The sequence below is a fragment of the Rhinoderma darwinii genome, chromosome 2 (genome assembly GCF_050947455.1).
Source record: "Rhinoderma darwinii isolate aRhiDar2 chromosome 2, aRhiDar2.hap1, whole genome shotgun sequence".
Taxonomy (NCBI): Eukaryota; Metazoa; Chordata; class Amphibia; order Anura; family Rhinodermatidae; genus Rhinoderma; species Rhinoderma darwinii.
In genome coordinates, this window is record NC_134688.1 from 64,823,254 (window position 1) to 64,851,053 (window position 27,800).

General features: G+C 44.3%; 2 protein-coding genes across 7 annotated transcripts in view; one reads left to right on the forward strand and one right to left on the reverse strand.

Annotated features, from left to right (window-relative positions):
- Window positions 1-11,221, forward strand: part of FRY (FRY microtubule binding protein) — a 420,217-nt gene extending 408,996 nt beyond the window's left edge. For all 6 annotated transcript variants that reach the window (XM_075851697.1, XM_075851698.1, XM_075851696.1 and 3 more), the window contains 3 exons: window positions 6,351-6,461; window positions 7,444-7,646; window positions 9,750-11,221. In XM_075851697.1, coding sequence (XP_075707812.1) covers window positions 6,351-6,461; window positions 7,444-7,646; window positions 9,750-10,008 — 573 coding nt within the window. In that variant the 3' untranslated portion in view covers window positions 10,009-11,221. The remainder of the gene's footprint in view (window positions 1-6,350; window positions 6,462-7,443; window positions 7,647-9,749) is intronic.
- Window positions 11,222-19,902: 8,681 nt separating this feature from the next.
- On the reverse strand, window positions 19,903-27,243 carry ZAR1L (zygote arrest 1 like). The gene is made up of 4 exons (XM_075850028.1): window positions 26,363-27,243; window positions 22,684-22,776; window positions 21,427-21,501; window positions 19,903-20,206 (listed from the first exon to the last, which is right to left on the reverse strand). Exons 1-4 carry the CDS (start codon window positions 26,999-27,001, stop codon window positions 20,063-20,065), a joined length of 951 nt encoding a protein of 316 aa, XP_075706143.1. The 5' UTR covers window positions 27,002-27,243; the 3' UTR covers window positions 19,903-20,062.
- Window positions 27,244-27,800: the final 557 nt, after the last annotated feature.

Consider the following 27,800-nt stretch of genomic DNA (forward strand, 5'->3'; position numbering starts at 1 on the left):
GGTAAAACCACGAATACCCGACGGAACTTAAGTCAATGGGTTCCGTCGGCCGCCGGTGGTGTCCGTGGTGCAATGGAAGCGGCACTTCCGTTTTCTTTCCTTGTTCTGCTCCTCTGACAGAGCAGAATAACAGGATGGTGAATGCTAGTGTGAACCCAGGGGTGTAACTATAAAATGCTGGGCACCATAGCAAACTTTTCAAAGCTACAGGCCACTTTTCCTTAGTGTAGGTCCCTAGGTCATAAATAACTTAAAGGGTCAATTAATTTAATAAGTGGAGGTTAAAGTTCCCTCAAGTGGTAGATGTCATGTGCCCTCTCTAAATCTGGCCCTAAGTCAAACAATGGTTTAATCGGGGGAAGGAGGGTAATGATGTTGGTAACAACTCGATCAATCGGTATCTATTAGTGGTAAATAGTTAATATAGCCAATTTGATTCAGTAGTTAGTATTTTGGGCTCTGTAGTTCTTTAAATAGCATTTAAAGAAAATCGGTCAGTATGAAATGCCCACATTATACGTATACTTTGTTTCTACTCACATTCCCCCGGCAGTAAGTACGCATGGGTCAATGCTCGTTATGCTAATACGTGGGAAGGCTAGTGGCGTCCGTGACAGACAATATATAAATCATTGCAGGAGAGCGGGTAATTGGTATGGATATTTGCACACTCAGGACTCCAAAGCTCAGAAAACTGTACTCAAATGAGGTCTCTTGTAGTCCGCTGTACTTAAAGGGAACCTGTCACCAGCATTTCACCTATTAAACCAGCAATACCTGGTGGTAGTGGGTGAAAAATCATTTTTATGTAACCTATAATTATCTTCTAAGTAGTCTGTGTACCTTTAGTAGTCATTTTTTTAGTGTTCCTGCGCTGTGTGCTAATGACCAGAAAAGAGTCATATCTTCATTCTTCAAGCCTTTCCGAGTTTTCCCCGCCTCCCTACTTTCGATTGACCGCCACTCGCATCCCCCCAGCATACACAAAATCCTGTGCTTGTTCATCGAGGTCCTGTTCTGGTGCATGCGCACAACGGGACACCAGAGCTCCGCATGCGCAGTAACTAGATTTGAGGCCCGGCCGAAGCAGGGAAGGGTGTCGGACTTTACATGACGTGCGCATGCGCGCTATCTTCAGATGAGGTTTTGGCATTCAGGGCAGGCCATTTTATGGCGGTGGCCGGGCATAAGAAGAGGAACGAGCGAGACTGATGGATTATTACCAGAAAAGGCACAAAATGTTTGCAGACCGTTATTCACGGTCAGAGGAGGAGTTTAGGAGAGGGGATAACGGCAATTAACTTTTGACAGCAGCGGCCAGTGAGGGGTGAGCAGAGTTCAATAGGTGAAATGCTGGTGACAGGTTCCCTTTAAGAATGGAGATGTGCAGTGTTACATTGGGCTGTTAAAAGTGAGTTGGCAGAAACACTACTTATATGTAATTTGTGCATTTAAGATTAAAGGGGTTTTCCGAAAAGAGAAAATTGATCGCTTATCCTCAGGATAGGCCATCAATACCTGATCGGTGGGGGTCTGGCTTTCGGCACCTCTGCCCATCAGCTGTTTTGAAGTGGCAGCGACACTCGTGCGAGTGCTGCTTTCCCTTCATCGTTCGCGCTGCTCAATACTGCCAAACACCAACACCTGTAGCGGTGGTTCACAGTATTACACCCTCCTCCGATGAATGGGAGAAGTCTGTTATACTGTGAGCCGCCGCTATAAGTCTGTTGGCGTTTGACATTATTGAGCAGTAGTGGGAATGAAGGGGAAGCAGCACTCGCACAAGCTCCACAGCCCCTTCAAAGCAGTTGATTGGCGTGGATGCCGAGAGCCAGATCCCCACCGATCAGGTATTGATGCTTATCCTCAGATTCTTTCTCCAAAACCCTTGTAATGGGGTTTTTAGCTTCGTTCATTACTTGTCTTTCCATGCTGACAGATTATCTTTAAAGGGGGAGACATGAAATGTCACAGCTATATCGTAGAGTAATGGAAGTGGTTTCTTACATTTGCTGGATCACAGGGACTCATACAATTTTTGGAAATGCATATTGAGACATAATCTTCCCAAGACCTGGTGCTGATCGTGCTTCATCTCTGCAGTAAACCGGTTTATTAATGGTTCCACGGTTTTCTGCAATCTTGGTGCCAGCAAATCCACATAAATCTGCCTCCTCCCAAATTCCTGTTCCCACTGTCTTATCTGTGTCTGGTACACAGACCGTGACGTGACATAATACCCTGTAAGCACAACTGAGTCTAATCATCAAACCCTGCTCCTCAAATCTTCCACAGCCTTCTCTGTAACAATCTATAGCCATACATACTACTAAATCTGAAAGATCTTGCTGTGATGTTTAGGAAATGTGGATCCCGAGACTTTGTTCCTTTTTGTCGCTGTTAATAGCCATATGAGGGCTTGTTTTTTGCGGGACAAGTTGTAGTTTTTAATGGCACCATTTATTGTACTGCATAATGCACTAGGAATCGGCAAAAAAATTATTTGTGGGGTGAAATGGGCAAAAAAAACAGCAATTACACAATTTTTTGGTGGGGTTTTGTTTTTCACGGAGTCCATCAGGCGATAAAAATGACATTCACCTTATTCTACAGGCTGATACAATTACAGCAATACAAAATTTTAATGTTTTTTTTTTATGTTTTACCACTTTTAAAAAATAAAACTATTTGCTAAAAAGAAAGTTTTGTGTCGCCATATTCTGAGAGCCATAACTTTTTTTTTCTTCCATCAAATTAGACGAGTGAGGGCTTACGTTTTGCGGGGCGAGCTGTAGTTTTCACCGATACCATTTTGGGGTAGATGCAAATTTTTGATCACCCTTTATTCCTTTTTTTTGTTTTTTTTTGGAGATCTAAGGTGACCAAAAAACAGCAATTTGCATGTTTTATATATATTTTTTTTTATGTCGTTCACCAAGCGGGTTAAACAACGCTACATTGTCATAGTTCAGACTTTTACGTATGTGACGATACCAGTTATGTTAACTTTTTATTTTTTTTTAACATTGCTTTAGGGAAAAAATGATAAAAGGTTTTTTTTTTTTTAACTTTTTTAAAATTTTATTTTCTTTGGAACATTATAAAAATCAAAGGAGTATGAATATGGCAGCCATCTTTAGTTAGCCTGTGGATGCATTACACAGGAATAATCTGTGGGCTGTACCATTCTACTGTGACAGGGGCCTCATACACTATAAGAAATGTATGTGAGCAGAATTTCTAACACATGTATATTAGAAAACTGTATGATTTCCTATTCTACAAATAAGTAAACAAATAATCAACAACCCCTTTAACCCCTTCCCGCATCTTGGCGTACATTCTCGTCCAGGTGAGCAGTAACTTTGCGCACCTGGGCGTGCAGTTGCGCCCACGCTTTAACAGTTAACCGCCACGCGGTGCTACATCGCAACGGCGGTTAACTGTGCAGGGTGTCTGCCCTGCTTTCCCCGTTGCCGATCAACGGGCCGTTGCCGCTAAAATCGGCAATTAAACCCTTTGAGTGGGTCGCATTGAAGAGGTTTAGAGCAGATCTGCAGCCCCCCACATGCATTTGCGGGGACTGGCGATCCTTGTCACGGCAACCGGAAAAATAAAAACGTTATGGCTCTTGGAAAGCGGGCAGGGAAAAACTAAAAAGAAAAATGGTTCAGTTTGGAAAGGGTTAATTACTTTCTAATGAAAAACCATTTATGACCACACGTGGGGTATTGCCGTACTCGGGAGAAATTGCTTTACAAATGTTGGGCGGCTTTTTTCTCCTTTATCCTTTGTGAAATTTAAAAAATTCAACATTTTAGTGGAAATAATGTTCATATTCATTTTCACACCCTAATTCTAATAAATTCTGCAAAAGACCTGTGGGGTCTAAATGCTCACTATACCACTAGATAGCTTCCTTAAGTCGTGTAGTTTCCCAAATAGGGTCACTTTTGGGTGGTTTACACTGTTTTGGCCTCTCAGGGGCTTTGCAAATGCGACATGACACCCGAAAACCATTTCAGCTAAATTTGAGTTCCAAAAGCCAAATAGAGCCCCTTCCCTTCTAAGCCCTTATGTGGGTCCAAACAGCAGTTTATTACCACATATGGCGAATTTCCGTAATCGGGAGAATTTGTTTTACAAATGTTGGGGTGCTTTTTCTCCTTTATTCTTTGTAAAAATTAAAAATGGCTACGTTTTTTCAGAAAAAAAAGTAGATTTTTACCTTTACAGACTAATTCCAATGAATTCAGAAAAACAACTGTGGGGTCAAAATGCTAACTTTACCCCTAGAAAGGTTCCTTGAGGGGTGTAGTTTCCAAAATGGGGTCACTTTTGGGGGGTTTCCACTGTTTTCATCTCTCCAGTGCATTGCAAATGCGACATGGCACTGAAAACTATTCCAGCAAAATCCAAATGGTGCTCCTTCCCTTCTGAGCCCTGCTGTGGGTCCAAACATCAGTTTATTACCACATATGGGGTATGCTATAATCGGAAGAAATTGGTTTACATATGTTGGGGTGTTTTTTCTCCTTTTATTCCTTATAAAAATTAAAAATTTCTAAGTTTTTCAGAAAAAAAGTAGATTTTCATCTTCACCTACTAATTCAAATAAATTTAGCAAAAAAATAAATAAATTCCTTGAGGGGTATAGTTTACAAAATGGGGTCACTTTTGGGGATCTTTACTGTTTTGGCCCCACAAGACCTATTCAAACCTGACATAGTGCCTAAAATATATTCTAAAAAAAGGAGGCCCCAATATTCTCTAGGTGCTCCTTTGCTTCTGAGGCCGGTGTTTCAGTCCATTAGCGCACTAGGGCAACATGTGGGATATTTCGAAAAACTGCAGAATCTGGGCAATAAATGTTGAGTTGCATTTCTCGGATAAAACCTTCTGTGGTACAGAAAAAATGTATTACAAAGGCAAAAAAAATGAAATTTGTAAATTTGACCTCTACTTTGCCCTAAAGGGTTAAAACACTTTCTGAATGCTCTTTTGAATACTTTGAGAGGTGCAGTTTTCAAAATGGGGGGATTTATGGGGACTTTCTAATATATAAGGCCCTCAAAGCCACTTCATAACTGAACTGGTCCCTGAAAAAATAGCCTTTTGAAATTTTTTTCAAAATGTGAGAAATTGCTGCTAAAGTTCTACGCCTTGTAACGTCCCAGAAAAATAAAAGGACGTTCAAAAAACGATGCAAACGTAAAGTAGACATATGGGATATATGAAATAACTATTTTGTGTGGTATTACTATCTGTTTTACAAGCCGATACATTTAAATTTAGAAAAATGCTAATTTTTGCAAATTTTCTCCAAATCTTGGTGTTTTTTACAAATAAATATTGAATTTATCGACCAAATTTTTTCAATAACATAAAGTACAATATGTCACGAGAAAACAGTCTCGGAATCACTTTGATATGTAAAAGCATTCCCAAGTTATTACCACATAAATTGACACATATCAGATTTGAAAAATCGGCTTTGTCCTGAAGGCCAAAACAGGCTCAGTCCTGAAGGGGTTAAGCTTATTAGTTGGGGGCATTTGTAAATCCAGGGAAGATGTTCATACATAGGCAAGAGTAGGAATGTGTCATACCAGGACTAGAGAAAATCCAGAATTCTAGACTAAGGCCTTGTGCACAGTTCCATCGCCGTTTCCACGGCCGTTTCTCACGTTTCTCTTATGGTATCCGTGTGTGTTCCGTGTGTGTTCCGTGTTTCCGCTTCAAACGGACATTGTGCTTCCGTGTTTCCGTAAAAAAAACGGAAGGTATTGAACTTTATTTGAACTTGTCACATGTCCCAGTCTGTGAACTTTGGCACGCCCTGCCGTTGCTAGGGCAACAGATCCGTCCATTTAAGCATTCCGTGTGCCGTCCGTTTTTTTGACGGACCCATTGACTTCTATGGGCCCCACGGTCACAGAATCACTGACAAAAGTAAGACATGCTCTACTTTTGGCGGAACGGAACAACGGATCAGTCAAAATAACGGAAGTGTGCATGGGCCCATTGAAATGAATGGGTTCAGGGTGCTATCAGTGACAAAAACGGATAGCACCCCTGAAGGAAAAAACTGAAGTGGGCATGAGGCCTTAATAAGAAAATTGCAGAAGGCAAAGACGCACCCTACTGACTGTGGCACATTTTGTGGGAATGTGTGATATTCTGTGTAATACAAAAGCTTTCCTGTGACTTATGATTTGGGAAGTAATTCTGTCAACCCCTGGTGGTTGTTTTTATTTGTACGTGATATGATATCTATGTGTATAGGTTACTGGGCTGTGTACTTTGTGACATGTGTTTTCTAACATGAACATTTCTCCATTGCGTTGCAGCAATTGGAACTCTGTCAAAGATTGTATAAGCTTCACTTCCAGCTGCTATTGCTTTTTCAGTCTTATTGTAAACTAATTGGACAAGTCCATGAAGTCAGCTCCGTGCCAGAGGTATGTGATCACGTTCAAAGCATAAGAAAGCCAGATACTTACATAGCATAGGCGGCGCCACCTGGCTGCAACATTGCATCCTGTCTCACTCCATAGCCAAAGTATTATTTAACACTCTCCAGGATTTATAAAGTTATTTGATGTGGGCACAGAGACATTCTTATCGTTTTTAATACTTTTTTTTTTTTTTTTTAAAACACTATAAGAGAATTCTTAGCTCAAAGGAGTCATTTTGCTATTTTGAACCCACATCTAGTAGCTGAAGTGGCAACAAAGAGTGTTGTGGCGCATCCATTCATTACAAGGACAGTCCATTAATTTTCATAGGCACCATGTAATGATTAATTTTCCCTGTGGTGGCGCTGCAGGGGAATGTATTACTTGCTTCTGAGTTCGCATGCAGATTACAGTTGATCACTGATGGTCCCAGCAGTGGAACAGCCGGTGATGAGGTTATTGTGAAAGGGGTGCTTCTGGAAGAAAAAAAAAAAAAAGAATTTTCAGAAATGAACACCCACTTTTATTCGGACTCCGAAAGTATATCTGCAGCTACAGTTCAGTGGAAAATAAAATTGTTTGTGTGTTGGAAATAAAATTTTAAATTGTAATGTAGTCTGTTATAGAATATCTGTAAACCTATCCACAGGATAAATGATCAAAATCTTTTCGGTAGGGGTCCGACTGCTGGGACAACCACTGATCACGAGAAAGGGCCTACCATGCCGTTCCTGGGAGCCCCGTAGAAATGAATGGCACGGTGGTAGAGCATGCGCAGTACCGCTCAAGTAGAATGGGGTTCCCAGGAATGGCAAGGTTAGCCGGTTCTCGTGATTGGTGGAGGTCCCAGCAGTCGGACCCCCACCGATCAGATATTTATCACCTATCCTGTGAATAGGTAATAAATAATGATTATGGGAAAACCCCTTCAATCCAGAGATCTCATTAAGATAGTAATGTCATACTTGCCATTGTCTCTCTGCAGTTACTTAACATGTCAAGAGAACTGAATGAGCTCAAGAAGAACTTAAAGGAGGCAAGTTTATATATTGCAGCAGAGTCTCTTAATATAGATACTGTACCATTTGAGCCAACCTTCAGTTCTACAGAGTTCGCCATACAGTCGATGCTGGAGTGCTTAAAGACCAACGAACTTGGGAGGGCAATACGTCAGATCCGTCATTGCAGGTAAGTCTCCGTGTAATTTGTTCAGCCGTTATAGGTCATTTCCAGAGGCACAAAATGCTAAGGCTCTGTTCACATAAGCATTTTTCCCTTTTAGTCCAGAGTTCTGGTCTTTTTGACAGCAATGGTGTCGTCTTCAACGATCATTTTGCTGTAAAAAGTAAAGCAACCTTGATGGAAATGTAACAAATTCCATACTAAGTAAATGGGATCCACACTGGATTAGTCTGTTTCCTCATTGCTTAAATGTGAGACCTGAAGATTTTTGATAAACTGTTTCCCTCTCCTCTATGTAAAACTCACAGGGAAATGTAAGGGCCCATGCACACGACCGTAAAAAATCTCCATAATTGTGGACCGCAATATGGTCCGCAATTACGGACCCGCCTGGTTCTATTGGCCACGGACACATTTCTGTATCGCTACGGATAGGTGTCCGTGCTGTAGAACCGTGCCAGGAATTATGGAGCATGTCCTACTTTTCTTTTTTTACGTGCTGTGCTCCCATACTTTGTATGGGAGCATGGCCTGAAAATGCGGCCCGCCGTGTCCGTGATTACGGGCACGGCCGTGTACATGAGGCCTAAGAAAGAAGGTTTTCATTTAGATTTATATTTGTGTATGTAAAAAAAACACCATAGGATTTTTACAGATGAGAAAAGCAGAAGGGCCCTTTTATTTAACTGAGAGTTGTCCAGTGGTGTAAAGTTCCATCTCTGTTGCCAAAAATTTCTTATGGATTTGCATTAATAATAAATCCCTCAAATTGTTTTTTATCGAAGTATATATCATTTATTTTTAGTTTTTCTCTGCATTTCTAAGCAACTGATGCGTGAAACACAGACAGCACACGGATGTCGTCCATGTGCTGTCGTGTTTTTCATGCACCCATAGACTTCAATGGACGACCGTGTCCGCAAAAACGCAACAATATAGGACATGCAGTGAGTTTCACGCAACGGACAGTTGCTGCGTGAAAACTCACGCATTTCTGAATAGCCCCATTGAAATGCACGGGTCCGTGTGCTGTGAGTTATTTCAACAGACCGCACATGAACGTGCTACACGCTCGTCTGAATGAGCCCTAATAATGATAGGTTAATGATAATAATCAGGTGATGGCTAATTCCCCAATCAAAAAAAGACCTCTTTGTCAGGAGTTTCACTACAGCGGTCCCCATATTGAAGGGTTGAGACAACCACTTTAAGCTCAGGACTCCCACCTATAAGGGGGAAAAGATGCCTACTGAATCCCGTTACACCAGGCGAAGTAGCTGGTGACGGTTTTACCCAGGTGCAGAATGGACAGGCGGGTGGCCAGAAGGCTTTCTTCATTCAATCTATGGGTTACAGAAACAGCTCCTATCTATCAGGCACTTACAGCATATCCTGTATATATGCAATTAATGTCTTAGATGGAAAAACCCTTTTAGGCTATGTTCACACGGAGTATTTTGCAGGAGGAATATCTGCCTCAAAATTCCGTTTGGAAGTTTGAGGCAGATTTTCCTCTCCCTGCACGCCGATTTTCGCAGAGTTTTTTGCCCGCGGCCATTGAGTGCCACGGGCATAAAACACCGCAAAATACGCTTTCTCTGCCTCCCATTGAAGTCAATGGGAGGTCAGAGGCGGAAACGCCCGAAGATAAGGCATGTCGCTTCTTTTTCCCGCGAGGCAGTTTTACTGCTCGCGGGAAAAAGACGCCGACGCCTCCCATTGAAATCAGTGGGAGGCATTTTCGGGCCATTTTTGCAGAGTTTTGCGACGCGGTTTCCGCGTCAAAAAACTCGTCAAAATACTCCGTGTGAACATAGCCTTAGGCCGCTTTCACTCAGCAATATTTTAGTCAGTATTGGAACCTACACAGAGAAAAAGTATAATGGAAAGATTTGTACCGCTTCTATGTTTTGTAACGACTCCTGGTTTTGGCTTACAAATACTGCCCAAATCCTGACTGCTGTGTGAAAGCAGATATCTAAAGCCAACTATGGATTTGGCCTGTTACCAGTTATAGTCTCGTTGACCGGGATGTATTATAGTATATACTTTATCTGAATCATTCATGTTACTTAACAGCTATATTGTATATTCCTCTTTGTGTTTCAGGAAATTATGGCCTAATGACATATTTGGGAGCAGCGCTGACGATGAAGTGCAAACACTACTGAACATTTACTTCCGACACCAGACACTTGGACAGACGGGCACGTTTGCCCTCGTAGGTTCCAATCAAAGCTTAACTGACATTTGCACCAAGCTCATGGACCTCAATATGGAGATCCGCGATATGATTCGCCGTGCTCAGAACTACCGTGTCGTCTCAACTTACCTCCCTGACTCCAACGTTTCTGGCACTAGTCTCTGACAAGAAGCCAGCGCCTATCTTCTCTCCTCAACTGGAGGTGCTGCCCTGTTGGACTGAGCTCGCTCAGTATCTACTCAATATTGGGAAGACTCCGCCACACTGTTACCATTCCTGCTAACCGTACGTCCGTCTATCAAAGCAAAGCAGACAGATGAAGGCATCTGCAGCAATAGTGTATAAGGATAGAGGTGCATAGTGATAGTTCAACAGCCCGGGTTGATCTTTGTCCTTTGGCCACCCGCTCGAAACAGACAGCTGTTATGCTTTATCTCACTTCTAACCAAGAGACTTCCACTGTGTACCAAAGCCTATTATACCGAATCATACTTCATTTCTATAAACCTTAGGATGGCAAAAGTGCAATGTTTCACAAAATAATATATATAAAAATATATAGTCTATTTTTTGTTGCTCTTAATATACTTTTCAGATATTTGTCGATGAAAAGTCAACAGGCAGAATGAGGCTGGCCGTAGAAGAATACTGGATATTATGATTGGTCAATAGCTGAGAGCCTGTAGATATGAAGGCGGATTGTAAGCAGACTACAATTATGTTGTACACTGTAATTCGGAGGATTACTGTATTTCACGCTGCTATGACAGACATTTCCTAGAATTGCTAGGCTGCTGCGTTAATTGTACTTGATCATAGTCGAGAACTGTTTTGGATCACCCTGATTGATTTAGGTCATTTTAACTTTTTAAGGATTCTGGCTGCCTTTTATTAAACAGATTTGCTCTTCGAACTATTTCTACAATGAAAAAGAAGGCTGATATGACTTGACTACCATAGTGAAAGTGGAAGTTTAAAGAACGACAACGTCTTTTTCATCTGTCACGCATGCATTTTTTTTTTCTTCTATTTTTATTTAATGTATATTTGAACAATACGTTTAATAGTGGCAATGAAGAGTTCTAGGTTCTTTTTTTTAAGTTGGAACAGCTTTTTTGATTTATTATATGCATATTATATTAATATATATATTGGTATATATGTATGACATTTTTCTCCTTTTGGAATTTCTGCTGTCGAGTGTGAATTGAATCGCATGAAATTCTTTTGCACATCATTTGAGTCATTTCCATTCATGCCTAAACTATGTAACTTATTCACTCTGTACATAATATTTACAGTTTTGTGAAGTAATTAAGATTATTTTTGTTGAGTACATTCACTGAAACATATATGATAAAGTTGTTCAGGCACTAAATGAATGCGGAAGTAATTTAATGTACTTTAACTGGCGAATTGCAAAAGCAAGATCATATTTGTGTGTAAATACACCGTGAAATTCCTTTAACCCAGCATCTGATAATCCAAAAAACCGGATTGATTATTTTGAATTTCAGAAGGCCATAACTATGTGCAGTTTGTGGGCCTTTTTGCACCGTGGCACAATGTCTAGACAGAGGTGTAACTTCAAGCTCCTCGGCACCAATGCAGAACCTGTAACCCAGCCCCCCACCTACTGATGTCTTCCTATGTGACAGATGGACTTTTTGGCCACCCTCACGCACCAGGGCCTGGGTGCGATTTGGAAACGCTACGCCCCGTCTAGGTTCCAGGGAGACAGAAGCAGAATTTTAGCACAGTTCTCGAATGATACATCTCTCCTAATAGAGTTGATCAATCATAGATTGCATTTGCACAATGGACTTCAAAAGACATTTACATCAACCTGACACTAGGGAGGGAGACAGAGCTGCTGCATCATCTAGTAAGGCTGCTATCACACGAGCGTAATACGGGTGCTTTCTTTACACCCCTATCAAGGAACAATAGGCTTCTCTGGTGCTCCTCATTCCCGTTCTGATGAACAGCGGGAGGTCCGGGTGTTGTGTCCGTAATACAGGAGCAAAAAAGTAGCCGATACATTTCTATGAAAGTGACCTAAGTGTTCTAGTGTGTCACTCCATTGCTGTATAATATCCTCTATGCTGCTCCTTCTGAGGGAGTGCTTCAAAGAGGGTGAGGGAGCAAGCAGGGTCTCATCTTTTCTCTGTGTGCTGTGTATGGGAGACATCATAGCCGCCGATCTCTGCTCAGTCGCTCAGGGAAAACTGACAGAGAGTACCTTAAAATAAATAAAAAATTAAAATAGGTACACTTTGTTTATAGAAGCAAGAATAATAAAGACTTGATAATTTGACCATAGTCCACCATTAAAGCAAAGTTGAAAAGATTAAGGGTATGTGCACACAACCAATTTTCAGGCGTAATGGAGGAGTTTTACACCTCGAATTACGCCTGAGAAGACGGCTCCAATACGTCGGCAAATATCTGCCCATTGCTTGCAACGGGTCTTACGATGTTCTGAGCAGACGAGCTGTCATTTTACGCGTCGCTGTCAAAATGCGGCGCGTAAAATGACGGCTTGTCAAAAGAAGTGCAGGACACTTGGGACGTTTTTGGAGCAGTTTTCTCATTGACTCCAATGAAAACAGCTCCAAAAGCGGCCGCGAAAAACACAGCGAAATACGAGAGTTGCTCAAAAAACGTCTGAAAATCAGGGGCTGTTTTCCCTTGAAAACAGCTCCGTATTTTTGACTCTGCGTGTAAACATACCCTTAGACCAAAAGGTTAGAAGTAACCTCACCGCATAACAATGTCTGTGTATTACTTCTTTCAAGGCATGTCCTTTTTTTTCTGCAGAATATAGACACCGCCAGGTTCACCTTTTATGTGACTAGTGTTGCTGATCCCTCTAACCCCACAAACAACGATACTGGGAAATCCAAGTAAACTCAGATACTACGGGCAGCAAACACAATTGAAACCTATGTTAAAAAGTCCATAGCAATGTACTAGGCTGGGGCTATTTCTCATTACAAAAAAATAAAACCGCTGTGACAAATCGCTCTCCATGGGAATACATAGAGTAGCTTTAACCCCTGCTTGCATTCAGCAATTTAGTTTTTCCATTGTCACAAGAGCTAGAACCGTTTTATTTTCACGTGGACATAGTTGTATGAGGACTTGTTTTTTGCAGGATGAGTTGTGTTTTTCAATGGTACCGTGTTGGGGTATATAGAATTTTATGTACTTTTCTTTTTTTTAAAAACAAAACAGCAGTTTAGCCATTCTATGCGTTTTTACATTTACGCCATTAACTGTGCGGCATAAATAACATGCTACCTTTATTCTATGGGTCGGGACGATTTTGGCGTTACCAAATATGTATAGTTTTTATGTTTTACTACTTTTGCAGAATAACACTTTTGAACTAAAATAATTTTATGTTGCAGCGTCGCTTTCCATGAGCCATAACTTTTTTATCTTTCCGTCAGTATCGCCATATGAGGGCTTGTTTTTTTTTTTTTTGCGGTACTTAATTTCTACTATTTTGGGATACATGGTACTTTTTGATTAACCTTTTATTGTTTTGGGGGGGGGGGGGGATAGGGAAAAAATAGCGAGCTTGCTGTTTTTTTTTTTATACAGCTTTCACCTTTATTTTTTGTGTCATGATTGCAGGGATACCTTAGAGGTGGTTTTTATTTTATTTTTACACTTTTACTAAATAACCATTTTTATGGCAAAAATGTTTTTAATGTGTACCTTTTAGTTTTTATTTCACATTAATTTTTTGAGTCTCACTAGGAGACTTCACTATGCGATATTTAGATCGCAGATATAATATTCGTATATCAGAGCATAATTGCCTGTCAGTATAAGGGTATGTTCACACACACTAAATATTAACCCCCGAATTATGTCCGAAATTACGGCTTGAATGCGTTGACAAACATCTGCCCATTGAAAGCAATGGGCTGACGTTTGTCTGTTCACACGAGGCGTATATTTACGTGCTGTCAAAAGACGGCGCGTAAATAGACACCCGCGTCAAAGAAGTGACCTGTCACTTCTTGGGGCGTAATTGGAGCCGTTATTCATTGACTCCAATGAAAAGCAGCGCCAATTACGTCCGTAATGGACGCGGCATTCAAGCGCCTGCATATGCCGTTTACGGCTGAAATGACGGGGCTATTTTCTCCTGAAAACAGCCCCGTAATTTCAGCCGTTACGGACGCTGTAGTGTGAACATACCCTAAACCGGACAAGCATCTATTAGGGCGTTCCTCGGGCACATTCTAGTAGGTATATAGTCAGAGCAGACCTGGGGGCCTTTGTTAGGCCCATGGCACCCCATCGAGTGCCTGCAATTGTGGGCCGCCGATGGGTGACAGAGGGCGCTGCCTCCCTCTAGACAACTCAAATGCAGTGGTTGCTAATGACCAGCATTTGAGGGGTTAAACAGCCACAATCTAAGTAAACTTAGATCGCTACCGCTGGAGCAGGAGCCCGGCTGTTATCCGACAGCCGAGCTCCAGCCTGCATGGGAGACCTGTGCAGGATGTTGATCGCCGTGAAAAGACGTATCGGTGGTCATTAAGGGGTTAAACTCAATTGCTCCAGTCAAGTGATTTGCTATTTTTTTTTTCTCTACATGCTTGGATTTCAGGGCAATACCACATGTCAGGAGCGATTTTAAAGCAATGCATTCCTAGGGCTATCACTTACTACACCAAAAAAAAAAAGTCTAGATCTAGCCTCAGCCATAAAAAATAATGTATTTAAAAGGAGCTCATCGGTATTAAAACCCAAGCGGCACAACGAGTTCCAGCCCTAGCCTGGGATTTGCCCTTTTGGCCACCAGAAACAAACTATTAAAAAGGATAAGCTATTAAACTTTTGACTTAGTGACATGTCAGAAGCTTTGATCAGTGGGGGTCCTAGCACTGAGACCCCCACGATCAATAAGACATCGCAGCTGTTAGGTCCCATGCACACGAACGTGTTTTTGCGTCCGCAATTCCCCCGAAAATCCACAGGAGAATTGCGGACCCATTCATTTCTTTGGGCCCATACACATTATCAGTGTTTTCACGGGTCCCCGCATGTCCGCAAATCCGTCCCGCACAAACTCAGGACATGTCCATAGAAGTCAAAGGGCCCGTGGAAAATGCGGGTACACCTCCGTGTGTCAACCGCAGTTTGCGGAAGTGTTGCTAGGCAATGACCGGGAATGAGTTCTGTCATCCTGTTTTACCTAGGCTTTTTTTTTTTAATCCGCATTTTGCAGATTACATACGGATGAACTGCGGCAGACATTTCACGGAACACTGTCCTGGAATTTGCGGACCAGAAAAACTACGGTCGTGTGCATGAGGCCTTAGTCTTTCTGACTGAGCGTTGTACTGACTCAAACACAAGGCCATACACCACTCAGAAAAGCCGATCGAACATTATGAAGCACAGGGCTCACTTAAATGCTTTGTTTTAGCAATCAGTGGGGTCCCAGTGCTTGGACCTCCTATCAAAACTTGAGATGTCCAAGTTTTTTTTTAAAGTTTAGTTACAACAGTGAGAAGCTTGAATCTGAGCATGTGCCTGCCCTGCTATCCAATGCTTGAGAATGACAAGCAGCTGACTGCTGTACGCTGCTGCTTCCATTATTTCCCAGGACTTTGAATGGATTGACGGGAGAGGCCCCCCAGTGATCAGATTCTTGGAAAACCACGTTAAAGATGACCTATCCAGTCCTCAACTTTAAATCCAATTAAATACCTTTTCATCTGTTGCCCCCAGTGATAGATGGGGAGAACTGCACTACAAAATGCATGAAATGTAAGTAAAATAATTGACCACTGTGTTCCCAGTGTCAGATTAGTGTCTTAAGGGAGATCTTGGACTAACAGCAAGATATTACCAGGACCATTCAAAAGGGGTTTGAGATTAGGTGGGGAAAAAGTCTGTTGCCTCCCTCCTCCCCTAAGAGCTATGGAGTTTTGTTAAATCCCAACTATATTGACAATTCAAGGTCAACATGGATATCTAGGGGGTGTTCCCTTTTACAGCCTTGTTTCCGCTAGCGTGTGAGGGGAACTCCGATTGCTAGATAAGAAAAAAAATCCCAAAATTCCTACAGTTCTACAGTAAGAGCTTCTTCACACAAATGGTGTCAAATCAGTCATAACCTGCTGTTTCAGTCTGACAGATCCGTGAAATCAGGTCCCGCACAGATGCGGATCTGTGGCATCTGAGAAAACTCTTCAAAATAGGAATATTTTTATTTATTTTTTTAGCAGTTTACACTGTCCGTTAAGAAAAAACAAACAACCATGTGAATAGCCCCATAAAAGTACGTTAATTTTAATGTCAGTCACGTGGCTGATTATCCCATTCGTGTGATGCCGTAAAGGGGTTTTCCCATGAAGGACATATCCACAGGATATGTTAGATAGATGTGGGTCCCACCTCTAGGACCAGCAGCCATCTCTAGAACGGGGCCCCCTAAGCCCCGTTCTAGCTTTTGGTGCGGACGCGGTCTCCCGGCCACTTCCAGACTTCATGGTTGGGAGTTACGCAAACAGCGTAACTCGCTGAGCTACGCTGTTTCTGTAAGTCCCATAGAACTGAATGGTAATTACGGAAACAGCGTAGCTCACATGCTATGCCGTTTCTGCAACTGCCATTCACTAGTATGAGTTACAAAAAAGGTGTAGCTCAGCGAGCTACGCTTTTTCCATAACTGCCGATCATAAAGTCAGGAAATGGCCGGGAGACCGCGTCCGCACCAAAAGCTAGAACGGGGCTTAGGGGGCCCGTTCTAGAGATGGGACACACATCCGACATCCTGTGGCTGTCAAATGTCCTTAATAGGTCCTGACACCGCCTGACATAGGCATGTAAACTAGCACTGATTAATGAGGAGCTATGTATGGGGATGAGCACTTGTTACTGCAATCGCTTGTCCCCCACACTTCCATCATGTTGGCAGCACGTCTGTTTACACAGGGAGATGTGCTGCCGATAATATTTCATGCTGCATGAACAATTCGATCAACCAATAAATGAGCATTTGCTCATGTAAACAGTAGCTATCAGCCGATTTAATGTTTGTATGAAGGCTCGTTTGCCCGATCATTGGCCCATCCAATGATCAAGCAAACTGGCGTTCATAATCATTGCCCTGTGAAAACTGGGCAACGATCAGCCGATGAACAAGCAAACGCTTGTTCATTGGCTGATAGTCTTGTTTATGCAGTATGAACCAGTGGTCAGCAGCACATCTCCCTGTGCAAACCAGATGTGCTGCAGCTGCAGAGATGAAAATGCACAGGGACGAGTGATTGTAGTAAAAAGCGCTCATCCCCATAAGTTACCGATCATCGCTCCTTGTCAAAGGAGCTCAGATCAACAAGCTGTGCGATCAGTGCTCATTTTACAGCCCAACTTGGCAGCACACGAAGGCTCCTTTTTACACCGGCCAGGTGTGGAGAGATTGTGGTGCTTTTTAATATGGAGTTATACGGCTGCCCCCCCCCCCCCCCTCTCTTCCTACACAGAGCCATACAGGCTCTGTGTACATGACTGCACATGTATATTGCAGCAATGTTTCTAGGGGAGAATCTCCATAACCTGGCATCTTAGAAAATACTGTTTTGTCTGATGCCGTATGAAATCCGAGGCAGATTGCGCCCGTAGACCACTATGGCTATGCTCACATCCACCATGGATTTTTTTTTTTAAATCTACAGTAGAAACTTTAATTTGATGCAGATCGGCCACCAGATCAACATAAATTAACCCCATTTTCTCTGTGCGGATCTGCAGCAATAACAAACATGCTGCGAATCTCAAAATCCACAGCACCTCCAGTATTCCACATGGATAATCATAAAACACCCCATTTACTTGTATGGTTGGTGGATTCTGTCAGGACTTAGGTGCAGTTTCCGTGCCCAAGTCTTGAACACGGATTATGGGTGCAATATTACCGCTCCATATCCAGTAAGTCAGCTTGTATGGGGCTGTAATGTCAGCGCACGAGCCACAGCTCATATTAGGCTTAGTTTACATCTGCGCTGGAGGCCTCAGTCACAGATCCGGCAGAGATTACCGGAGACAATAGCACAGCATGCTGCACTATTGTCTGGTAAAAAAAACAACCTGATGGAACCCATTAACCCCTTAATGACCGGGCCATTTTGCACGTTAATGACCAAGGATTATTTTTTGTTTTTTCACGGTCGCATTCCAAGAGTCGTAACTTTTTTTTTATTCCGTCGACATAGCCGTATAAGGGCTTGTTTTTTGCGGGACGAGTTGTATTTTGTAATTGGACCATTTTTAGATGCTTATAACATATTGATTAACTTTTATTAACTTTATTTTAGGAGAGAATTGAAAATAAGCAGCTATTCCAGCATTGATTTTCACGTTATAAGTTTACGCCGTTTACTACGCAGCGTAAATAACATGTTAACTTTATTCTATGGGTCGGCACGATTACAGGGATACCAAATATGTAAAGGTTTTATATGTTTTTCCTACGTTTGCACAATAAAAACCCTTTTAGAAAAAAATTACTTGTTTTTGCTTCGCCGCATTCCAAGAGCCGTAACGTTTTTATTTTTCCGTCGATGTGGCCGTACGTGGGATTGATTTTTGCGGGACAATGTGTAGTTTTTATTAGTACTATTTTGGGGTACATAGGACTTATAGATTAACTTTTATAATATTTTTTATGGGGGGGGAATGGGAGAAAAGAGAATTTTGACGTTTTTTGCGTTTTCTTTGGACGCCGTTCATCCGGCGGTTTAATTAATATGTTCATTTTATTGGTCAAGTTGTTACGATCGCGGGGATACCATATATGTGTATGTGTGATTTGTTTTGACCGTTTTACTAAATAAAACCACTTTTTGGGCCAAAAAAGTAGTTTTATTTGACTTTGACTAATTATTTTTATTTTTTTTTCACAAACTTTAACTGTTTTACATTTTTTTTTTTTTTAGTCCCACCAGGGGACTTCACTATGCGATGTGCCGATCGCATATATAATGCTTTGGTATACTTAGTATACCAAAGCATTATTGCCTGTCAGTGTAAAACTGACAGGCAACCTGTTAGGTCATGCCTCCGGCATCGCCTAACAGGCAGATGCTGAAGGCAGACCTGGGGGTCTTTGTTAGACCCCCGGCTGTCATGGAAACCCGACGGCGACCCGCGATTTGTTTGCGGGGGCGCCGATCGGGTGACAGAGGGAGCTCCCCCCTCTGTCAAACACATTAAATGCCGCTGTCACTATTGACAGCGGCATTTAATGGGTTAAACTGCCGGAATCGGCGCGCGCTTTGATTCCGGCAGTTGCAGCAGGAGCCGTGCTCCTGCCGCTGATCGCGTGGGTACAGTCTCAGTACCCGCGCCATCACAGGACGGATATATCCGTCCTCCTGCGCGAACTAGCAGCTGCTGAGGACGGATATATCCGTACTTCGGCGTTTGGCTATGTTCACACGGAGTATTTTGGGGGAGGAATATCTGCCTCAAAATTCAGTTTGGAACTTTGAGGCAGATATTCCTCTCCCTGCACACCGATTTTCGCGGCAATTATCGTGCCGTTTTTCGCCCGCGGCCATTGAGCGCCGCGGGCATAAAACAGCGAGATATACGCTTTCTCCTGCCTCCCATTGAAGTCAATGGGAGGTCGGAGGCGGAAGCGCCCGAAGATAGGGCATGTCGCTTCTTTTTCCCGCGAGGCAGTTTTACTGCTCGCGGGAAAAAGACGCAGACGCCTCCCATTGAAATCAATGGGAGGCGTTCTCGTGCCGTTTCTGCCGAGTTTTGCGACGCGGTTTCCGCGTCAAAAAACTCGGCAAAATACCCCGTGTGAACATAGCCTAAGGAGTTAAAGTCAGTGAGTTGGTCTGTTGTGCAACGGAACCGTTGCTTCAGTTATTCCCTTGTCCTGCTCCTGACAGAGCAAAATGGAATGTCACAACGCAGGTGTGAACACAGCCTTAGCAGAACATACCATTTAGCTCTGTAGAGCCATCTGCAGACTATATCCCCAGTGAAGACAACTCTTGTTCATGCCAATTTGTATATATTTTTAAATCAACTTTATTTACAATGTATACAAAATAGTGCTACTCTAAGACAGATACAAAAAATCTTTAGTCCATTTTCCAATGCCGGGTCAAAAGCCATGATTCAGTGCCAATTCAACAAAGTGCTACATGCATTGAGCAGAGTGCGGATCAGATCAGACAATATACTTGAAGCTGTAGGTATTGTCACACGAGAGCTTTTTATTTTTGCAGCGACCACACAATTCCTGGCGGTGTGGCCTCTTTAGATCTATATGTCTTTTCTTTAGTGGACAGGAACAGCGAGTCTTCGTGCAGACCTATGATACACAGGTGTAGATTAGAGAATGGAAAATGGCTGCATAAAAAACTTGAGGCTCTGTCTCTAGTTTAGAACTGTCCTATTTCCTACCTAATTGATGTAGATTACGTTTTGTTTTTTTGTTTTTTAAAAAGTGTATTTTTGACCAAGTTATGAACATTAAGATTTATGCAAATTTGTTCTTAATGCCCAACTGGGCATTCACTTTTCCCCAAGTGGGCGTTGTAAAGAAAAGTGTATGACATTGACCAATCAGCGTCATACACTTCTCTTCATTCCAGCCCAGCTTGAGCCACAGCACAGGGTGATCTCACGAGATCATGCTGTGACGTCACATTCTCCCACAGGTCCTTCACCGAAGCGTCGGAAGAGTGAACAGACATCGCCTCCAGCCGTCCAAGAAGGTTGACTAGAATCTGCAGCAGCTCCAGTGAAGGACCTGTGGGAGGAAGGGACATCAGTGCGATCTCACTGTGCGGTGGATCAAGCTGGGCTGGAATGGAGAAGCGCATGACACCGATTGGTCAGCACCACACTTCTTTACAACGCCCACTTAGTGAAAAGTAAAAAAAAAAAAAAAAAAGCCTAGTTGGGCATTAACAAATTTGCATAAATCTTTAAAAAAAGTAAACGACATCAAAGCGCCTATTAGATTATAGATTAGGTAGGAGCTAGGACAGAGTCTCTTTAAGCATAAATAATTACTACAGTATATCCCAAAGTCTCATCTGTACACAATGGAAGCAAGTTCTGAAATAGGTCAATGGTTATTAAAACATTGTGGTCTAAAGAACATTGGATTAAGGGGGAAATTTATATTTAAATTAATTTTGGCTTTTCTTGTGTGACCATTCAGTTTTCACACGGTCCTCTGCAGCATACACGCAATAGTACAACATTGTCTGCGTTCTGCAGCTCAACAGGGTCAGCAGAGTCATCTATAACTCTATGAAGATTGTGACAGATTAAAGTGGATTATTTACCTCCCTGCCGATCCTGGGGGGGGGGGGGGGGGGTAGAGGGACTGTACACCACCTGACCTAAGGTGCATTAGATGCAAGTCATCCATAGAGAGGTAATGGTCAGACATGTACAAAGTCCAGCTCTAAAAGCTTCTTCCCATAAGTAAGTGAATGTTGAAGTTAAAGCAGTAACCATGATCATATGCCTTGTGCGCGAGGTTTATCCTGACCACGTGGCATGTCAGTTGGCACTTACCTGGCATTGAATTGCTTCTACTCTGTAAGGATTGAATCCTTTTTGGCACTTGCGACAAAGTTGTTTAAAATAAACCTGTAGACGACAATACAAGTAAAAAATTCATCAGTGTCACAAAGGACCAAGAAACCAGATAACATTGACCATCGGTGTGCGCTGTAGAAACAGGACACTGCCCAGGAACATTTCTACAGGCCTATGCCATGCTAGTCGTGTAACACATTACTTAAACAACCGGCCCCTTCCCCTCATATGGAAATGGATCCTGTAGGGAACTAAAGTCAGGAGCAAGAGCCACTAAATGGCAAGGAGCTTCTAGTATTAAGTCTCCATACACGGTGCTCCGGCATAGATAAAAGCCGTCCTATTAACGCAGCGAGAGAGATCTGACTTGTGATGAGGTAAATTACAAACATGAGAGAAAACTTGTCCATCCACAGCCGCTCCTGAGCGCCTTTACCATTATGTGTCCCGTACAGATTGGGCTACAGTTGGTTTTTGACCTTCAATCCTTGGGAGGGAGTGGAGGGGCCCAAGGGGGAAAAAAATATAAATAAAGTCCTTCACTTCAAAGCAGATCTGCTGGGTCTCCTATTCCCCTCCCCCATTTGTGAGCAGTATAAGGGTATTTTGAGGCAGATTTTGATCGGCCTGCATGCCGTTTGCCATGTTTTTTGCCCCGGCCATTGAACGCTGCGGGCAAAAAACACTGACCTCCCATCGACATCAATGGGAGCCAGACACTTAAACACCCGAAGATAGGGCATGTCGCTTCTTTTTCCCCTCTAAGAAAAAAAAACAAAAAAAAAAAAAAACACACCTCCGCCTCCCATTGAAATCAATGGGAGGCATTTTCAGCTGTTTTTTGGCATGGTTTCTACATAAAAAAAATTTAAAAAAAGTGTGAACCGGCCATAAGGTAAAGGGGAGATGCGGAGCTCGTTGAGAGTTTTCTATAATTTTTTTCAGTATTCTCATGTAAAAACCTGTGTAAATGCTGCCAGGACTCCTAGAGAAAGCCTGTGAGTCCTGTCAGCGGGGGAGGGGGCAGCAGGACCCAGGCTCTAGGAGTCCTGAGAGTGTTTACACATGAAAATACTGAAGCAAAGCATAGATTACTATATATCGGAGCTCCATGTCCCCCCTCTATACTATGAGGACCTCAGAGTCCTGACCTCTTTACATGCAGATCACTCGTCACGAGTTGTGCCCACGTCATACATAGCTGGCAGTATTATGGTCCCGGAGGAGCCTCACCTTGTTGCTTCCAGAGATACACCACACATAAGCGCTCTCCCATCGGGTTTTGCACTCTTTACAGTGGAAGTAGCCATACTTCTGTTCAAGGAACTGAAAAACACATGACACAAATCAGACACCGTCCCTGCTAAGCAGCAGACCGTTTACTACAGCTGGGCCCTACGTAGACAGTATGGACACCCCTTCATCAATGAAACTATTATAGGGGTTGTCCTAGTCTAGGGGATATGTAGTTAGAGGGGGATCCCCAACCCAATGAGAACCACCACCAGCCAGAGGCACCGCAGAGAGCAGCTCGTTCCCCAAAGGAAAAACATCATCTGTATGCAACTATGTAACTTGGGTTATTTTGCTGGAATATTCCTTTTGTTACCCGCTTAAAGGGCTATTTTTATCTAAGAAATTGATGGCATATTCACAGGACGTGTCAAGTGTCAGATGTGGGCCCAGAAGTCGCAACCACATCCATCTCTAGAATGGGGTCCCCTGATCCCAATCTTAGGTTGTCCCGCTGTCGCTGCCCTCCAGCCAATGAGTTACGAGGTGGTCGGAGTATGGAAACAGCTGTGCTGCAGTTTCTGTAACTTCCATCCACTACTACGCGAGTTCTGGAAACAGCATAGAAAACCCGGCCACCTCGTGACAGTGGCTGGAGCACAGCAAAAGCAGGTAGGACATGGTCAGAAAACCCCACAAAGATACACAGGTACCACCTCTGGGACCTGTCTACCAGACATATGGCAGATCCTGGGGTTATGCCATCGATATCAGGTGGGAAAAATGTAACACTTAAATTAACTTTCTTATTCCACTAGGGGTCTTGTAATGATCTTGTATAATATTTTGGAGTGCTTCATATTTCAGAGCATTACTACTAGTCAGTGTATCATGGCCTAACGGACAGATACCGATGGAAGACCTCCAAGCCAATGGGTTAACAGAGGGAGCCACCACACTGACAAACACCTCAGAGGCCGCTGAACTCTGCCGTTAGAGCGACAGCCAGGCTGTCGATCTGTGTCCATGCGATCACCAAGGAGCCGTCACATGGCGTTCCATGAGGTAGATATCATATGCATTAAAGGGGTTATACACATAAAACTTAAATAGCTGCAATTTTAAAACAAGTCAGTACTCCCCTCTTTCCCAAAGGAATCCAGTGCCAAAGCTTCGGGGGCCTCCTGGTTAATGTTCACAAGCCACCAGCATGTGATCCAGGGCTAGCGTCAGCACTCCGCAAACATGGGAAATTGCCAGGGCCCACTCGGCCGCCGACGCTGCCGTCATTAAGGCATCACTGTCCATGGACAGTGATGTAAGAAGGAGAGGAGTGCCAGGCAGAGCGCCAGCGGCTCTGCTCCGGGACTCAGTCTCTGGGAAAGCCCCTGACATCGCTGTCCATATATGGACAGTGATGTCAGGACCAGAGCAGTGTCCCAGCCTGGCATAACGACGACCGGGCTCCTAAGCCCGTTACCACACAGCGCTGACCACGCTGGTCCCGCTTCCAACTGAGCCTGCGTCCGCAGATTCAGTTGGGTTGACCGCTGGAGCCTCGCTCCAACATTCACGGCCATGAGCAGCTCGGACAGGCAGGCGTGATGTTGTGACGTCATCACACCGGTCTGCAACAAGTCACTCACAGGATAGCGCAGAGGAGGGAAAGGATCCTTCACAAGTCGTGGGAGCAGGGCTAGGTAAGTAATTATTTTTCTATTAGGTACATATGGGGGCATTATACGAGGTATGGGAGGGGGGTCATATTGCAGCAGCTGAGGGGGCATTATACTGTATGGGACAGCTATGGGGGGCATTATACTGCATGGGACAGCTATGGGGGGCATTATACTGCATGGGACAGCTATGGGGGGCATTATACTGCATGGGACAGCTATGGGGGGCATTATACTGCATGGGACAGCTATGGGGGGCATTATACTGCATGGGACAGCTATGGGGGCATTATACTGCATGGGACAGCTATGGGGGGCATTATACTGCATGGGACAGCTATGGGGGGCATTATACTGCATGTCAGCTATAGTGCATTATACTGTGGGGCAGCTATGGGGCATTCCTGGGGTCTGTCAGGCAAGGCAGCTGGGCATAGGCGTGCCCCCCCCCCCCCAAGCTGAATTCTTGCACCAGGGCCCATGAGCCTTTAGCTACACCACTCCCAGGCAGTGTGCTAGTAATGCTCTGCCCGGGACTATGGTTCTGGGGTTGCCCCTGACAACACGGTCCATTTATAGACTGACATCAGGGGCTGTGTGGAACTACCTGGGAGGAGGGGGCTGTGTGGCACCATCTACAGAGGGCACTAAATTTATGGGGGTACAAACTGGGGGCCTAACTTCTAAATGGGGGCATAAACCGGGCTGAACGTCTATATGGGGGCACAAAGTGACGATTTTTGGCATTTCACCGCTGCCGTGAGTTCCCCCACAAAAGGGGCCCACTAAGTCTGTCGCCCAAGAGCCCACATAAACCTGTAGCCGGCCATGGTGTGATCACTGCATCCAATCAGGCCACGAGCTGTACTCCTGGTATCACCGCTCAGCAGTGGAAGCCATGACCAAGGCCTCTGACTGGCTGCAGTGGTCACATGATGAACACTTGTGAAGGGGAAGAGGCAGATATGGATTTTTTTGTTTTAACAACATTTGCAGCCAGGGGCGTAGCTAAAGGCTCATGGGCCCTGGTGCAAGAATTGAGCTTGGGGCCCCCCTACCCACCAACAGACACCTGCGCAAGCCTATGCCCAGCCACCTTGCCCAACATCCCCCATGGATGCCACCACAGTATAATGCCCCTATAGCTGCTTCCACAGTATAACGCTACCCACCACACACAGTATAATGCTCCTATAGCTGCCACCATATCAGCCCCCCCTCCCATACCCAGTATAGTGCCCCCCCCCCCCATGTGCCTAATACAATAATTACTTCCGAATCTCCATGAGTGGAGGAGAGCCTTCTCCTTTGGCCTGTGCTATGAGCGGCACAGCGGAGACACGTTGACACCAATACATCGCGTCCGTCTGCGCCGAGCCGCTCATGGTACAGTGAATGCTGGGACATTAAGCAGTCAGCTCCGTGCTCCAGCATTGAATTCAAATATCTGCGTCCTGAAGACGCAGATACAGTTGGAACTGGGACAAACGCGGTCAGCGCAGCAACGGCCCCTGAGGCTTAGGGGCCCAGTCACAACCCCTATAGCTACGCCACTGCTTCAGCCATTTAATTTTCTTTTTGGATAACTCCTTTGATGTAATATGACACATGTACCCCCAACAGCATATTGCCCAGACACAGGCATTACCAGGTCCTAACGGAGCCCCCAACACAGATGTGAACACAGCCCAAGACTTTGTTCAGACTTGCACTACAAGTCTCCATCAAGGGTCCTGCTGACATCTCCAGACTTGACCACAAAAAAAAAACAAAAAACTCAATTCTTGGCAAAACCCTCAGACAGGTCTGGCACAGCAGTTATAAGCGGAAGCCCTGACACTAGTGTGAACACAGCCTATAACTATTGGTAACAGTCTCCCTCATGGTCAGCTATACATGTAACATCTTACAAAGAAAAAAAGGACAAGAGGGAATCAGTACAATCAGATCGGTGAGCACAGAGAACACTGCAATGTGATTGTAGCCAAGTCCTCGGTCAGTACCTGGAATACGGAGATCGCCTGCTCGTCCGTAACGAGCTCTTTCTCCAGGGCGGGCTCGCTGTTCTCCCGGTTCTCGATTACTACGGGCTCGGCCGACTTCTCTTGGCTCTTCTCAGATCGGTCCCCTGGCTTGTGAGCCGCCGCCCGTACGACCTCCTTGTATTCAGAGATCGCCGGGCTTCTCCTAGGAACACGACCGCCCTGCGGGAGGGAGAACAACCTGCGATCCACCACCGGGGAGTACACAGCCACCGGCCGAGTGAATCGCACAGGGTCGGATACCGATTTGGTCGAGTTGCTAGGAGGCGGCGGGGGAGGAGGGGGTCTGCGTAGGGTGCGGGGCCCTAAAGAGCACTGGACGCCGGTATCGACGCGGGGGTTCACCTGTACCCCGATTTCCTTGGTATTGGCCTTGCGCAGCCGCGGGGTGAGGCTGGGGTTCACCTGGGACAGGATGGCTTTGAGCTGGGCTCGCTGGAAGTTGTCCAGGTAGTCCGCGGCCTCGGAGCTCTTGCTTGTCTTCCAGGCCGCCTGCTTGTTCCTGACTGAGGGCTGCGGAGCCGGTCCGGGCGGGGTCTGTCCGAAGCTGCCGCCATAGTTGTGGTAGGCGTTATAGGGGGAGTATATAAAACCCGCCATTACTCGTGTATCTGATGTGTGGAGCCGGCTCCGGTCCTCAGCTTTATCTTGCCCGGGCCTTATCAGCCCCAGCTGGGCCCCGTCACTTTATAATTACCCCTTATTACACCCATGCTGCGAGAACTGCAGGACCCACAGAATGTACACAGGGGGCGCTGTGGAGGAGTTTCCTAAAGCAACCGATCAGATCGCTCCTTCATGTCTCATTCCCACGAAAAATGATGACTGCAATTTGGTTGCTATGAGCAACTGCTCCACTTTTTGGTGCACACATATTATAACCCTGTTGGTAAACTCATAATTAAAAAACAAAAAATTCCATAGCGAGATTCTCCACCGCATTTAAAGAGGCTCTGTCACCAGATTATTAAATCCCTATCTCCTATTGAATGTGATCGGCGCTGCAATGTAGATGACAGCAGTTTTTTTTTGTTTTTTTTTAAACTATCATTTTTGCCCAAGTTATGAGCAATTTTATATTTATGCAAATGAGCTTTTCAATGGACAACTAGGCGTGTTTTCTTGTTTTACCAACTGGGCGTGTTTTCTTGTTTTACCAACTGGGCGTGTTTTGTGTTTTTACCAACTGGGCATTGTGAATAGAAGTGTATGACGCTGACAAATCAGCATCATGCACTTCTCATCGTTCCCACCCAGCTTCTTTGACTGCAGACAGCGTGACGTCACCCACAGGTCCTTCAACCTTGGCGTCGGAAGAGAGAAGACACATCAGCTCCAGGCGTCAGAGGGTACAGTGCAGGGTATGTGCAGGTAAGCATAGCAAACTCCCTAGAGACGA